Here is a 14848-nt window from a genome sequence, read left to right on the forward strand (position 1 = left end):
TAGCCCCAGCGTGAAATATGTCCCGGGTGGAGGGGGGGGCGCTGCTTTTCCGTGGTGTCTGCGGGGGGGGGCGGCAATGGGGAGCTCCGGGACGTGGGGGGGGGCACGGGGCTGGGACACACATACACACATGGGGGGGTGTCTGGGGACATGGGGGTGTCTGGGGACATAGGGGTGTCTGGGGACGGGGGTGTCTGGGGACGGGGGTGTCTCGGGACGTGGGGGTGTCTGGGGACATAGAGGTGTCTGGGGAGGGGGGTGCCTGGGGACGTGGGGGTATCTGGGGATGGGGGTGTTTGGGGATGGGGGTGTCTAGGGACAGGGGTGTCTGGGGATGTGGGGGTGTCTGGGGATGTGGGATTAGGCTGTGGGAAGGGGCAGGGGGACTTCCCCACGGTGCCCCCGGGGTCCACAGCCCATCCCGGGGGGTGCTGAGCATGGCGGGGGGGTGGCCGCCCCCAGCCAGGGCTGCCCCGGGACCCACGGGGCCGTGGCGGTGTGGAGTGGGGCTGTGGGACGGCCAGCTTTGAGGTCACAGGACACGGGGACAGCCGCACATCCCCCCCAGCACCCCCCTTCCCGACCCACCCCCCCCGAGTCCCCCAGCACAGGAGCCGCCGCTGTGGCCCCGAGGGGCAGCCCGGGATGGTTTATTAGCCAGGGGCCGCTATGTACAGAGAGCCGCGGGGCCGTAAGGCGTCCCAGCCCCACCAGGCCTTGGCACCGGAGCGGGGCTGGGGGGGCTGAGGGTGCCCCGGGGGGGGCCCCATCCCCGAGGGTCCCCGTCCCCAAAGGGCCGTGCCAGCGTCCCCTCAGCGGCGGGGACAGGAGGCTCCCCTGGGCACATGGGCTGGGAGACACGGAGCCGGCCTGCCGCCAGCCCCGCGCCCCCCTGGTCCGTCAGGTATATAAATATAGAGGCTGTGTGTATCCGTCTATGTATATATGTACATCCCGGCAGGGCTGGCGCCGGGCCCTCACTTGTACCAGGACTCGCAGCGGGCGGCGCGGCGCGGCGCGGCGTTGAGGACGGCCACGCTGCGGCGGCTGGAGCAGATGACGTCGGTGACGAAGCCGGTGCAGTCGCTGCAGACGTCGCGCAGGACGGAGCCCTGGGCGTAGATGTGGGGGAATTCCTCTTCCACGCGGCGCCAGCCCGGGCCCGGCAGCGAGCTGTGGGCACAGAGCGCGCCATCAGCCCCAGCCGGGGAGGAGGAGGAGGCCGGGAGGAAGGCAGCGGAGGGCGCGGGGCCCTCGTGGGGTACGGGACTCACTGGAAGGTTTCCCTCCTGCGCAGCGGCAGGGCTTTGGCCAGCAGTGATCCTGGGAGGCTCTCGAAGCCCAGTGCGTAGACGGGGATGTGAGCCAGCTTCTTGGAAGGCATCTTCATCTGCCGGGGCGTGCAGGTGTCAGGGACAGCACCCATGGGTGCCCCCTCTGCCATAGTGCCCAGCTGTGCAGGCTCAGCCCAGCCAGCCATGCCCGGTGCCTCTGTCCTGGCATCACCCCTACCGACAGGACAGGGATGGGGACAGGGGCTGGTGGCACTGACCCGGGCAGGTCCCTTACCTTCAGGCTGCAGGAGGTGCAGACAGACCTGGGGACATGGAGAGAGGCTGCTGAGCAAGGCCAGCACCGCGGCACCCTCCCGCCACCCTCCCAGCACTGTGGTGCGGCACGGCACAGCACAGCACGGCATGGCACGGCGCTCACCGCTTGCAGAAGAGGCAGGCTGAGGGCCAGGAGAAGAGGGGGAACTTGGTGCGGCAGCAGCAGCAGACCTGCGGGCACAGGCAGGGTGAGCACCAGGGGGGCAGTGATGGGGCAGCCCGGCCCCTCCAGCCCCAGCTCCCACCTTCCCCTTCTTCAGGCTGTTGTAGAGCTCCTTGCTCTGCTGGAACTTCTCCATCTCGGCCTTGACCAGCACCCTGCGCACGTTGATCATCTCCTCCACCGTGAGGGCCAGGCTCTCCACGGGGTGGCTGAACTCCTGCGGGCAGAGAGGGGCCGTCACCCCGGCACGGGCACAGGGCGCCCAGCGTGGCGTGCCCCATGGGGTCCCCACGCAGTGTGCACCCCGTGCCGGGCTGTGCTCGCAGCCCCAGCCTCGCTGTCCCTGCCGTGGGCACCCACCAGCCAGAGGTGCTTGGAGCTGCTGCTGGGGGCAGCGCTGGAGCCGTCCTCCGGCCTCTCCTCCACGGAGCCCAGGGCAGCACGGGGTGGCGCAGAGCCGTACGGCACCGGGTGGTAGCTGGCGGGGACCGAGCCTGCACGGGCAGGCACGGGAAGGATGCAGTGAGGACACGGGAGGGACACTAAGGACACGCTGCCGCATGCGACCCCTCCAGCAGGCGCCTGCTGGAGGGCATGGCAAAGCCACCCTTGGTGACATGGGGACAGGGGTGCCACAGGGCACGCGGCGTATGGAGTGGGCTGTGGTGGGGCTGGGGGCACTGACCGCCCCGATGGGCAGCACACGGGCACCGTGGGATGGAGGCCCCTGTGCAGGGCTGGGCTCTTGGGGTGGATGCGGGGTGCAGGTACCTGAGCGGGGCCGGGGCTCGGGCTCCAGCGGCCCCAGCACCTCGGGCACAGCCTGGCCACCGGTGAGCTCGCTCTGGAACTGGGCCAGGTCCTGCTCCGAGAAGGAGCGGTCCCGCTTCATGGGCAGCCCCAAGCCGGGCTCTGCACCTGGCGAGTCCTCCTCCTGCAAGGCCACGGGGATGGTGTCACACGGAGAACCCCGTGCCCCCGTCCTCTGCCGTCCTGGCATGTGCCCCACAGCGTCCCCACCACATGCCCTCTCTTGCCTCGGAGATGTTCATCTCCTCCATCTCAGCCAGCGTGGGCGCCTTGAGCAGGACGCGGAGCCGTGGGCGCGGTGGCGCGGTGCCGGCCTCCGGTGCGGAGAGGTCGATGCAGGAGCTGGAGGTGAGGTGGCTGGAGCAGGCGTGGGGGATGCAGGGCAGGGAGCTGTAGCCTGCAGATGGGGCCGGAGCTCAGTGCCTCTGTGCGGGGACCTGATGGGGCACTGGGGACCTGCCACAGCTCCAGAGCATCGCCCACAGCACAAGGGAGGCGCTGCCGGTACCTTTCTGGCCCCGGTACTGCGTCTCTACGGGCCGGAGCTTCCTCTCCTGCTTGATCTCCTCCAAAATCTTCTCGTGCAGTGTCCTCTGCTTCTGGGGCAGGGGCCGCAGCCGCCGCTCTGATGCCTGGGGGACGCAGAGCCGGGGTGCTGCAGCTTGGAGCCGCGGTCCCTCGGGGCTCATGGGGAGCCCAGCCTGGGTGCCGCCGGCCACGGGGGCACTGTGGCACCGTGGGTCTGGCACCCACCTGCTTGAGTGGGGGCCGGGAGCGGATGAAGTCCAGGATGAGCTCGTGGGCGTCCTTCTTCACCCGGGGCGGGATGTCGCCATCCACCTGGGAGAGGGCAGAGGGGCCGCGGGCAGCGTCAGCGCCAGGGCTGGCCCATGGCACAGCACCTGGCAGGGTGTGGGGACATCCCAGCTGCGCTCACCATGACCTTGCGGAGCTTGTAGTTGCGCGCACGGATGTCCTGCATGAGCATCTCGAAGGGGGTGAGCTGGTACTCGGTGGGCAGCGGGTTGAACTGCTTCTCCTGCACCTTCTTCAGCTTCACGCCGTGCCGCAGCTCCCGCATCAGCTGCACCCACAGCCGGGCCTGGCAGGAGTTCGGGGGGTCAGCACCGGACCCACCACGGCCCCGGCCCCCACCGCAGCTCCTGCCACACCACCGTACCCAGTCTGTGTTGCGCAGGCTGCCCAGCTCTGCCGACGGCCTCTCCTCCGCTTCCTCATCCTCATTCAGCTTCTGCAGCATCTGCCACGGCATGGGGACACCGTCACCCCAGCACGGGGATGCCGTCACCCCACCACAGCACCCAGCACAAGGGGTGCCCGGCACGCAGCCCCCAGGTTGGCACAGCCCCGTGCACGGCAGCACCGGCACCTCCCCGGTTCTGTGGGCAGGCAGCAGCAAAGCACCGCGCTCACCCCAGCATTTTGGGGGAGTTCCCTGCCGGCGCTCACCTCCTTGGCGTCGCGGATCTTGGCCAGGAAAGCTTTGAGCTCCACGGTCTCGGCAAAGAGAGCCCGGCACACGGCCTGGTAGTGAGCCTGGGCTTCGGCGGGGTTGGCGAGGCGTGCGGCGCAGCACCGCATGGCCTGCCCGAAGGTGCGCACGGCCCGCGGCGGCCCCTCGCCACCCTCCTCCTCCTCCTCCTGCCCCCCATAGCCCTCATCGGCCGTGCCGCAGCCGCTGTCCTCCGAGTCGCTGTTGGTCATCAGGTCGATGAGCTGCTCCAGCTGCGGGCTCAGCTCCCGCTCCTCGTTCTCGTCCAGCCCCCAGTCCAGCGCCCGGTAGATGGCGAAGCCCAAGGACTGCACCATCTGCAAGGAGATGGCATCGCCTGTGCCATCGCGAGCCGCGGCATCGCCCGTGCCACCGAGCCCCTGCGCATGACACCCCATCTGCCGGGGCTGGGTCTCGCCCCCCCGGTGCACCCCAGACCCCATTACCGCAGGGCAAGGGGAGCGGGTGCCCGCAGGAGGGCACGCGCAGAGGGGAGGCATGGCCGAGCCATGGCACCGACAGGGAGCGGTGGCAGACGGCCAGCTCACCCTGCTGGGGCCAGCGAGGAGATGCAGGGCCTGGCGAGCGCCCCGGGCCCCCACATACCTGTGCTTCAGCAGCGGGTGTCAGGAGCAGGGGCAGCTCTGGGGGAGAGGAAGGCTCGGTCACTGCGGGGCTCCCAGGCTGGGGCTCGCCCCACGTCACCTCATGCTCCCCTCCACACCTGAGCTGGGACCCCCACTCCCATCCCGAGCTGGCCCCATGGCTGGTGCAGCCTCAGGGTGCTGAGCCCCATGCCCTGGCCCCCAGCACCAGCCAATGCCCTGCCTGCCAACAGCTGGAGCCGGGAGGGAGAGGTGGCATGTTGAGTGGCACGTTGGGTGGCAGCATCACCCCATTAGCGCTGGGGCCAGGGGAGCAGAGTGCTCTGCACCCACGGGGCGATGCCCCCTGCATGGCCCAGGGCTGTGGGTGCTGGCTGGCGGGGTGCAGCAGGGACCGGCAGAGCACCCACAGAGTGCGACCCCGCGTGCGGTGCGGTGCGGTGACGGGCTGTGCTCAGCTGACGGCGCTAACGGCGCTCCTTTCACTGCAGAGGCAGCGCGGCTGGAGTGCTGTGCACACACACGGGCACTGTGCACACACACACGGCACTGTGCACACACACGGCACTGTGCACACACACGGCACCACGCATACACGAGCCCTGTGCACACACAAGCTCCATGCACATACACAACAGCCTGGTGCGCACTCACAAGCCCTGTGCACACTCGGGCACTGTGCACACACACCAGCCCTGTGCACACACACACGCGCAAGTCCAGGCCACAGCCTCACGGGCAGCTCAGACCCTCCTGGGGAGCACGGCAGCCACAGGACGTCCAGCAGCAGTGGCTTTTGCACCGACCCCGAGGGAGGTGAGTGCCCAGATACCCCCGGCTCGTCTTTCCCCAGCAGCAGCTGCAGAGCAGAGCCACTTCCCGGGCCCGGGAGAGCGCAGGCCATCCCCCGTGTCCATTACCTCTCCATTTAGCTGATCAATGCAGCAGCCCGGGGGAGAGGTGGCTCAGGCCACGTGCCGGCCGTGGCCAGGCGCCCAGCCCAGCACCCATGGGGCAGGGTGAGGCCAGCTGGGACGGGAGCGTGTCCCACGGGACCCCATGCCCCAGCTGGACCACATCAAATACCGTGGGATTCTGTGTCCGTCCCTAAGCCCCGCCAGCGGCCCTGCAGGGGACGGCATCACATCCCGCATGGTGGCAGAGGAGCCGGCCGAGCCGGCCACGGGAAGGAAACAGAAAATCTTTTCCAGGATGCAAATCAGGGACGAAGCGCCCGCGGCTGTGGTGGGACAGCCACACCTGGAACGGCAGCGCCTGCTGCTGCCATGGCAAACGGGGCCGCTTTGGAGGTGTTTGCGCAGCGCTCACGTGCCGGCTGCTCCCTCGGGCTGCTGGGGCTGGGGCCAGGCATCCCGTGGGACCTGGAGCTGCTCAGGCGGCTGTTGCCGGCTCACCCGGCCCATTCCTGCCCCACACCTGGGAGCAGCTGCCAAGCCACGTGCCGGTGCCCGTGCCCTACCTGCGGCAGTGCTGGGACTCACCCGTAGCCCCTCAAGCACCGGGCCGCAGCAGCGAAGGGCCCGGCTCCATCCCCCTTCATTCCCCGTTCCCCTGGGATTTTCCCTGCCCGGCTGCCGGCAGCAAGGACACGCAGCGACACCGCAGCATCCCTGCCCGCTGCCAGCAGCGGGGACGCCCAGCGGTGCCGCAGCCTCAGCCGGCCGTGAGCAAGGACACGGGGTGACAATGAAGTGTCCCTGTGGGGCCGCGAGGCCCCCAGGAGACCCCACGAATGCCAAGCACCAAAATCCATCTTGAGGCACGCGGGAGCCAGCGGTCGCTGGTCCGGGGCTGTCCCCACGCTGTCCCCACGCGGGGCGAGGCGGGGGCTCAGCCCTGCCCCAGCTCTGTCATTAGGCACACGGTGCTCAGCCCCGCGCCGAGCCACCCAGCGTTGCTGCTGGCACCCGGCGGGGCCTAATTACAGACCATAAACACAGCCGGCCCTGCCCAGCAGCGCCAACCGCCCGCAGGGAGGGCACGGCCCCGAGTCCAAAGGTCAGGGACGGTGCTGCCCCAAAATGCCCCTTCCGGGTGCCCAGGAAGGGGGGAGGAGTGGGGTCCGAGCGTGCATCCCATCCCGTGGGTGTGCTGCGTGTGCGCTGCGTGCCCGTGTGCGTGCAGGTGCGTGTCCCCACGTCTGTCCCTGCCGTGTGTCCTGCCTGCCCTGAAGGGCTCCGTGTCCCGGGCCCTGCACCGTGGGCACCCCGCACCCCACCGCCCCTACCCCCCGTGCCACGCACACCCTGTGCCGCGTCCAGCCTCGCGGGGCACCCAGCAGCCTCCTCCCCGGTGCCGGTGCCGCACCGGGCCTGGGGCCCTGAGCCACCGACCCGCTGCCGGTGCCGGTACCCGCGGTGCCGGTGCTGGAACCGACCCGGTGCCGGGACTGAGGCTTGGGGTGCGCGCCCCCCCTTTCTCCGCCCACCTCACCGGGGTCTGTTGGTCCCGGTTTGCCCGGTGCCAGCCCCCCAACCCCCCGGTGCCTTCCCACCCCCCGCTGCCCACGGAGCCCACCGGCTCCCGCAGCGGTGCCGTCCCCCTCACCGCCCCCCTCCCTGCCTCCCGCTGCCGGTTCCCTCTCCCCTCTCCGCCCCCCCCCCGCTCCTCCTCACCGCTCCCGGTCCCCCCCCCCCCCCTCACCGCTCCCGGTCCCCCCCCCCCCCCCCCCCCGGTTCCAGCGGAGCGCTCCTCTCCCCCCCCGGCCCCGCAGCACCCCCTACCGGTCCCGGGGCTCCCTCCCCCGCGTGCCCCCTCCTCCTCCCCGGCCGCCTCTCACCGGGCGGCGGTGCCGGGAGCGCCACGCTGCCGTCGGCTCGGAGGCGGATGTCGGCGGTGCGGGGCGGCGCGGCGGGGGCGGCGGCGGCGGCGCGGCAGGCCTGGAAGCAGAGCGCCCACGCCTGCTCCTCGTTGAGCGGCTGCTCGTAGCACTTCAGCACCTCCTCCAGGGACAGCTCCCGCGGGGCCCCGCCGCCCGCCCGCGCCATCGCCCCATCCCCGCGCCTCCGCCGCCGCCGCCGCCGCCGCCGCCGACCTCCGCCGCACGGGCGGGGCGGGGGGGGGGGGAGCGGCTCGGCCCGGCCCCGCTCGGCTCGGATCTGCACCGCCCCCGCTCCCGGCTCCGCCCTCGCCGCCGCCGCCGCCGCCGCCGCCGCTCGGGGCGCGCACTGCAGCGGGGGGGGGGGGGCTCGGTACGGCACGGCTCGGCACGGCTCGGCACGGCTCGGTACGGCTCGGCACGGCCCCGCAGGCTGCCGGGGTGCAAGGGCCGGGTGCTGGGGGCGGGGCTGGGCGCAGGGTGCGTGCAAGGTGCAAGGGCGGAGGGTGCGCGGTGCGGAGCGCACGAGCGGGCGCAGGGCGCAGGGTGCGGTGCACGCAGGGTGTTAAGGGCGCGGGGTGCGCAGCATGCGGGGTGCAGGCTGAATGCGGGGTGCAGGGCACCCAGCACAGTGCAGGGCACACCGTTGCATGCAGGGTGCTGGGCGCAGGGTGCACAGCAGGCAGCTCCATGCAGGGTGCGGGGCACAGCCGGGTGCAGGGGGCATGCAGGGTGCAGGGCGCAGGGTGCACAGCACAGTGCAGAGCTCACAGCTGCACGCAGGGTGCGGGGCGCAGGGTGCACAGCATGCAGCTGCATGCAAGGTGCAGGGCACAACTGGGTGCTGGGCGCAGGGTGCATGGCACAGGTGCATACGGGGTGCAGGACACAACGGGGTGTAGGGTGCAGCGTGCATGAGTGCAGGTGGGGTGCATGGTGAAGGGTGCAGGGTGCAGGGCACGTGGCTTTGTGCAGGCTGCGGGCCCACAGCGGGGTGCAGGGTGCAGAGCAGAGCTGTGGGACAGCCCCGCCACGGGGCTGTATGGTATGGTACGGCTCCTGCCGCCTGTAAGGTCTGGTGTGGCCACCTCAGAGGTCAGGCACGGCCACGGCTCGGGGCACAGCCTCAGACCGGAGGCATGGAAGCCACAAGCTCCGCGGGGGCCATCCTGCGTCACGATGCGCAGTGAGCTGGGAAGGTGGCTGCAAGGACACAAGGAGCCCCCCGGGAGCCCCTGGGAGCACTCAGAGCCAGGAGATCTCCTGGGGAAGTGTCCCCGTGGGCTCTGCGCAGCCCTAGCATCGCCTGCGGAGGAGGAGCAGAGACCTCGCCAGCGTACGGGGCTGGGGCTGAAAACCAGCGACCCGAGCACCGGGGTGGGGAGGACCAGAGGCAGCGTTTCTGGGGTGTCTGCGGGCTGCATCCTCTGGAAGAGGCCCGGGGGCAAAGGCAGGCAGCGCGCCAGCAGCCGGCAGCGTGGTGCAGTGCTGTTTTGGCATGGCCAGGAGCAGCAGAAGCCAGGTGAAGGCACCGAGGTGGGGCCTTGGGGTATCTCGCTGAGCCGATGTCCCGTGGGAGCATGGCAGGGGGGGCACCCACAGAGGCTGGCGTGGCTCAGTGCCCACAGCAGAGCAGGGAGCGGACGGCCTGCTGTGAAAGGTCAGGCAGCAAAATGAAGCTCATCATTATGAGCTCCCCGTTTGCATGATGCATAAAACCCACCTCAGCTCCATTAAGCCATGAGCAGAAACTGGGGCCACTGGGGCCTCCTGTCTGTCCCTCGTGGCCAAAGGGCTGCCCCGGGACACCACGGCTGGGACTGTGCTCGAAGTGCCATGGCTTGGCTGAGTGAGAGGCTTCCAGCTAGGGGAGAATTCCCTCCTGGAGACCCCGAGCAGCATCAGCTCCATCTTTTGGGGAAGGAAATGGTAGAACTGAGCTGTTGAGGAAGGCACGGCTGGGAGGTGCAGCCCTGCCTGCTGCAGTGCCCTGGGGCCGGGGAGGCAGGAGGATGGATGCAGATCATCTGTGCACCGGTGGGATCGCCCAAATGCACCATCAGCTGGGCCAGGGTTTGGGGAGCACAGTGGTGTCTGACCCCCCTGGGGCCACCACACTCACTGCCATCCCGACTGCCCCTGTGGCTCAGCCACAAAGCCCCAGGAGCCACGGGGACGGGGAGCCGAGGCAGGACGGAGCTCCAGCTGCATCGAGAAGGAAAATGCAGCAGATATTGGCCGTGATGCCCATGTCTGCGTCTCGCTTTCTGCTCAAACGAGTGCGATTTGAATGTGACATTCACCCTGTCATCAGCCGGCTTTGTAGCCTGCTTTGGCAGCGACGGCAGAAGGAGGAAACCCAAGCACACTGCCCGACGCGGGGCCGAGCCGGCTGCTGGCTCTCCTGCTCCCCGGGACCTGCTGCTGCCTCCAGACACAGCCAGGGCGGCACCGCCGGGGCCGGGCGCGGGCCTTTGGAGGCAGCGATAACCCAGCCAGCAGGATTCGTGGGAGTGCATTTGAATTATAAGGCGCAAAGCCCTTCGCTTTGGGTAAAACTGTAATTAACGTGAAATCAAGATATAATTAAAAGCTACCGCCTTGGAAAAAATCAAACAAAAGCCAAGCATATATGTGCATAGGGGAAATTTAATTAAAAATGAAAGAAATAGGAAAAAAAAAATGAACAGGTTGGGAAAAGGTTGCAAATCACTGCAGGAGTGTCAGATTTCCCCACTTCCCACCCCCCTGCGCGTCGAAGGGCAACGAGCAGCAGCGTGGCGGGGCCAGGACGTGGGGCAGAGCCGTGCCCTGGCAGCCTGCAGCAGGGCTGTGCACAATGTTTGTTTTCAGGTAATACGCTGCCTGGGTTTCCTTTGTCGTATGCAAAAAAATTTCCTTGAACAGCCCCAGGAAGTCAAGATGACAGTGCACAGCTCCCGTGGGGCTGGATGCACGTATTCAGCTTCCTTAGCTGCTGCACTGAGCTTAGGACCATGAAAGCGGTGAGTGCTTGGTGAGGTGGTGTGCTCTTGGGGTGTGCTGTGTGCTGGCCTTGGATGTGGCTGGACTTGGACATGCCTGAGCTCAAGGGGAGCTCCTTGGCGTTGCCACTTCAAGCACAACCCTTGGCTGCGCCTCCTCTCACCTTTTTGGGGGGGTTTCTTGTCACTTTGGCCCTTTGCAGTGGTGTTTTTGCCCAATTTCCTGATGGTGCAGGATGTAGTGGGCTGCTTACTGCTCTGAGGCATTCTGGCACTCCAAAATTCCCATGCCAGCCCATCACTGAACCCCGATCCTCACTCCTGATCAAAGCAGCCAGGGGCTGTGAGCACTGGTGGCCAGCCCTGTCCCCAGGCACCACCGAGGAGCAGATGGATGAGGCTGTTCCTCTGGGCAAGCGTGGCTCATAAGCGTGATGCTGAACAGATCGGGCTGGATTCAACAAAGCTGCCCACCTTCAGGGTCAGTTTTATCGCAGAGGTCTCTGGTATGACTGGGTTTCACCTTCCCATTGCCGGGGCACAACCAAGGGGTGGGCATGAGGCCCCCAAGCTGCTCACTCTGCAGCTGAGCAAAGGCACAGAGGCAGGTCCCTGGGTCGGATCCTGCTCTCAGAGCAGCTTTACGTGGCCCAGCAGCGCAGCTGGATGTGCCCTGGTGTGGGAGGAGAGCCTGGCCGGAGACACTGCCTCGGCAGGGTCTGGATGGCAGCGCTGCAAAGGCAGCAATGTTGAAATCACGGCGTGCTTGTTAAAGCTCCATTTCCTTTCTAGATTCTTCTTCATTAATATTTTAATTAAAACCAATCCTCTGAGCAGACCGCATTAACTCAGGATACCTCACAGATAGTGCGCTGAAGGATTAAATATAGCAAGAGCTGCTCTTCACAGGCTGGTAAACCAGTGAGGCTGCAGCAACCTGCCAGGGATGTTGGTAAGGGAGAAATTTACTGTTCGATTGTCACACGGAGGGGAACGACCTCCCTGGCCAGGAGCGTGACAGGGGACAGACGTTCTGCCACTTTCCGCAGCCTCCCTGGCACTGTGGCGGTGGGAAGGAGAGGCCGGCGGGCTGGGGTTGGCACAGCGAGCACAGGGCCGCAGCCCCAGCGCTGCCGGGAAGGGATTTCAGCTCTGGTGGTGAGGACTGCGGGGTCAGCCCCTCATGGGGCTGTGCTGCCATGAAAACCTCCCAGGGCCAATTCCAGCACGGGGCTCTGAACGGCTGCAGCCAGCGGGCGAGTCCCCGGGGTGAATCTCCATCTTCCCCGGGCAATGCTATTGTTCCACACACAATGAGCTGCTTTTGTTCCACACACAGCGAGCTGCCACCTCCTGCTCTGTACCCTCGGCAGCCACAGGTACCCTTGGCAGCCACAGGTACCCGGTGGCAGCAGTGACAGTCCCACACACGCGACCCCAAGAGACCCGCCACCTCACGCCACCCCGCCCTCCCCAACATGGCAGCCTCCTGCCGCCGCCACTACCAAGATGGCGGGCAGGAGGGCGGGACCACGCCTCTTCCAGCCAATAGGCGAAGGGAGGCGCCTCGGCGGGCGGCCAATGGCGGCGCGGAGCGGGCGGGTTGGTTTGGCGGGCAGCGGCTGGGCGCCGCCATGATGGCGGGCGCGGGCGGGAGCGATCTGAGGGCGCTGCTGGGTGGGTGCGGGCCGGGGCTGTCCTGGCGCTCGGGGGAGGGCTGGGGGTGTCCTCTGTGACCGACAGCTTGGCCTTCCTCTGGTTTGGGGCTCCCTGGGGCTCCAGGCAGCCCTGTCCTAGCTCCTCGGGTGCCCCCAGCCCCTCAGGTGCTGCCTGCCCCTCTCAGGAGCTGCTCGCAGCGCCCGGCGGCCTCAGAGCCCTGAGGTGGAGGTGTCTGGTGGAGCTGTCTGGTACAATTTGGCTTGGGCAAGGCCAAGGCCGACGGCTGGCAGTGCCTGGCAGCCTTGGCTGCACTGGACGCCTCATGCCAGTATGTGTTGAAGGCCCCAGGATTTATGTGCCTTGCTGCTGTCCTGCTGCTGCCCGCTGAGGGTCTGGGCAGGACCCCCTTGGCTCTCTCAGCCCTGTGTGGTGGGGCAGCGGGGTGAGAGAGGGAGATCGCCTCAGCGAGGCTGTCAGCGGGGGCCAGAGCACGCTTTGGTTTTAAAATAAACCCAGACTTCTCAGCAGGGAGAGCCAGGAAACGAAGAAGCACCTTTGGGAGCGGAGCGGAGCTCCGTGAAGCAGCTCTGCAGCTTCTGGACCGCCATCAGAATCTGAACGACCTCCTCCTGGAGGTAGGAGCGGGACAGGGACCTCGGGAGATGCCTGCTGGAGAGGGATTTCCACCAGGGTCATTCCCAGGGCAGCTGTAAAATGAATGTCCCAGGAACACATTTTTCATGATAAGTGAAAAGGAAAAAACAGCACTGTGGAAGTAAGCTGAAGCTTAGAGGTCTGCTTTGCAGAAATTAGACCTCTTTTTTTTGTTATTGTTATAAACTAAAAATGGTTAAGCATGGGACAAATGGACAAGTGGAAATCCAGCACCTGTCTGAGTGCCAGAATTGCCTTTTTGTGTATATAGGGGAAAAAAAAAGCTGGGGAGGCTATTAGGTTTTCTCTGAATTACCAGCCGTTTCTGACTAACGTGACTGTCTTTATGAAAACCTGTGCAATTTGTCTGCATACATGCTTAAGCCAAGATTCTGTCTTGGCCACGTTCTACCTTCTCCTCCCACACTAGAGAAAGTTTTTGATTTTGATAACTGGAGTTGGCCATTCCAATACTTCCCATAGTTCAGCCACAAGAATGTTTCTTTCTCTAGAGGACGTGTGTCTTTATTTAAAAACAAATAAGGGGAGGGGTGATTTAACTGTAAGAGGATGCAAAGTTTTGCTATGTTCATCAAATATTTATGATACTGTAACTGCACGGACAAGACTTCTTGTGCTGATCTGTTGGGTGACTATGGACAAGGAGCTCTGACCTGCATCTCGCTTTCTCTGAATAAAAGGAACTTACTTATATCTCTTGCAAGGTGCCTTAAAATCCATGGTTTACCATGACTGTGCAGGAGCATGGTGTTAATTTCATTTCAATTGCTCCAGCCCCATGGAATGCCAGAGCTGCTAAATATGCTTTAGAGGGAATATATTTGTAAAAGTGTGTAATAGACATCTGAGACTGTTAATGTTTTTGTTTTGCTTGCAGGTGGAAGATTTAGTCAAGTCAGCTGGAGAGAGTGGCAAAGAGCACCAGGAAGCATTGTCGGAATCATTTATTGGTGAGCAAAAGAACGTTGGTTGGAGACAGACATGGAAAAGATCTTCACTTACGAATTTCTGCCTGTTAAACACAATCCCGATTTTACTTCCTTCTCACTGTTCCTGGTCTCCCATTCAGCTGCTTGTTTCTTACTTGTCCAGGGAATGGCACCCCCGGCAAGGTCTGGTTTTCGAATATTTTGATTATTTTAAAGTGTTCCTGTGAGTCTTGCAAGATTAAAATACAAAATTCTACATAGTAGGGATTTTCCATTTCTACGTTTCTTCTGCCATCATCTTATGTACAGTAAAGGAATGATGCTTGGAAATATAAACGACTTGCCCGGTACAACAAATGATATCAGTGCTGGAAGGAGTTTTAAGACCTGGGATTTCTCTCTTCACAGTCATGTATTCACACATTGATTTTTATTGCGTGCTGTCAGGTTTCTGCATTGTGGGTTTTTGGTTTTAGTCTCTGTTCTGCAGGAACAGGCCTCAAGATTGGGTGTCCCCGCAGCAGTCTTGGCAGCCAAAAATGCTGTTACCAACATCGAGCGGATCTGTCAGCCTTCTGCAAGCCCCTCCCAAGTACCTCTGCTGAACTTGGGCCAGAGAGTAAGCAAAAAGCCTTACATTTAGCTTATCAAGAAACAAGTATTTGTGTGTCTGAAATGCTCGTAGAAATATGGCACTCTTCTGTACAGGAAAGGAGCTACTTTTTGACACCTTGGAAGTGAAATTTCCTGTCTGTTACTAGAGTATCTCTAAGCAGGCCCTGTGCTGTCACCTCTAGTGTGTTCCCTGGTGTGGTTTGGTCTCTCTTATTCATAGTTCCATCTTTATCAATCTTCTCAGTTTGCAGCGTAGCGAGGTGTGGTGATGGTCTTCTGTACAAAACCTGTGCCAGGACTGCTGGCTCACATCGCCTCTGAGTAGCTGTCAGGTGCCTGTGCTGTCAGCTGGGCTGCCTTTGACTCAGCCTTGAGATGAAAGGTGTGGGCCTTCCCCATGAATTCTCTCCACCATTCAAGTCTTTGAAAATCAGGAAGGGGGAAGA

General features: G+C 64.4%; 2 protein-coding genes across 4 annotated transcripts in view; one reads left to right on the forward strand and one right to left on the reverse strand.

The window, feature by feature from the left end:
* Nucleotides 1–621: 621 nt before the first annotated feature.
* On the reverse strand, nucleotides 622–7596 carry SPIRE2 (spire type actin nucleation factor 2). Its single transcript, XM_035566237.2, has 15 exons — nucleotides 7502–7596; nucleotides 4703–4740; nucleotides 4054–4413; nucleotides 3764–3844; nucleotides 3521–3685; nucleotides 3337–3423; nucleotides 3092–3215; nucleotides 2811–2980; nucleotides 2545–2707; nucleotides 2134–2267; nucleotides 1856–1990; nucleotides 1714–1781; nucleotides 1570–1597; nucleotides 1275–1390; nucleotides 622–1173 (listed from the first exon to the last, which is right to left on the reverse strand). Exons 3-15 carry the CDS (start codon nucleotides 4411–4413, stop codon nucleotides 978–980), a joined length of 1827 nt encoding a protein of 608 aa, XP_035422130.2. The 5' UTR covers nucleotides 4703–4740; nucleotides 7502–7596; the 3' UTR covers nucleotides 622–977.
* Nucleotides 7597–12108: 4512 nt separating this feature from the next.
* Nucleotides 12109–14848, forward strand: part of FANCA (FA complementation group A) — a 34826-nt gene continuing 32086 nt past the window's right edge. The window contains exons 1-4 of one of the 3 annotated variants that reach the window (XM_035566252.2): nucleotides 12109–12201; nucleotides 12709–12818; nucleotides 13736–13808; nucleotides 14264–14406. In XM_035566252.2, coding sequence (XP_035422145.1) covers nucleotides 12159–12201; nucleotides 12709–12818; nucleotides 13736–13808; nucleotides 14264–14406 — 369 coding nt within the window. In that variant the 5' untranslated portion in view covers nucleotides 12109–12158. Of the gene's footprint in view, nucleotides 12202–12347; nucleotides 12626–12708; nucleotides 12819–13735; nucleotides 13809–14263; nucleotides 14407–14848 lie in introns of those variants that run through there. The other 2 variants (XM_050713195.1, XM_035566253.2) reach the window with 2 other exon arrangements.

The sequence above is a fragment of the Cygnus atratus genome, chromosome 12 (assembly GCF_013377495.2).
Source record: "Cygnus atratus isolate AKBS03 ecotype Queensland, Australia chromosome 12, CAtr_DNAZoo_HiC_assembly, whole genome shotgun sequence".
NCBI classification, from domain to species: Eukaryota; Metazoa; Chordata; class Aves; order Anseriformes; family Anatidae; genus Cygnus; species Cygnus atratus.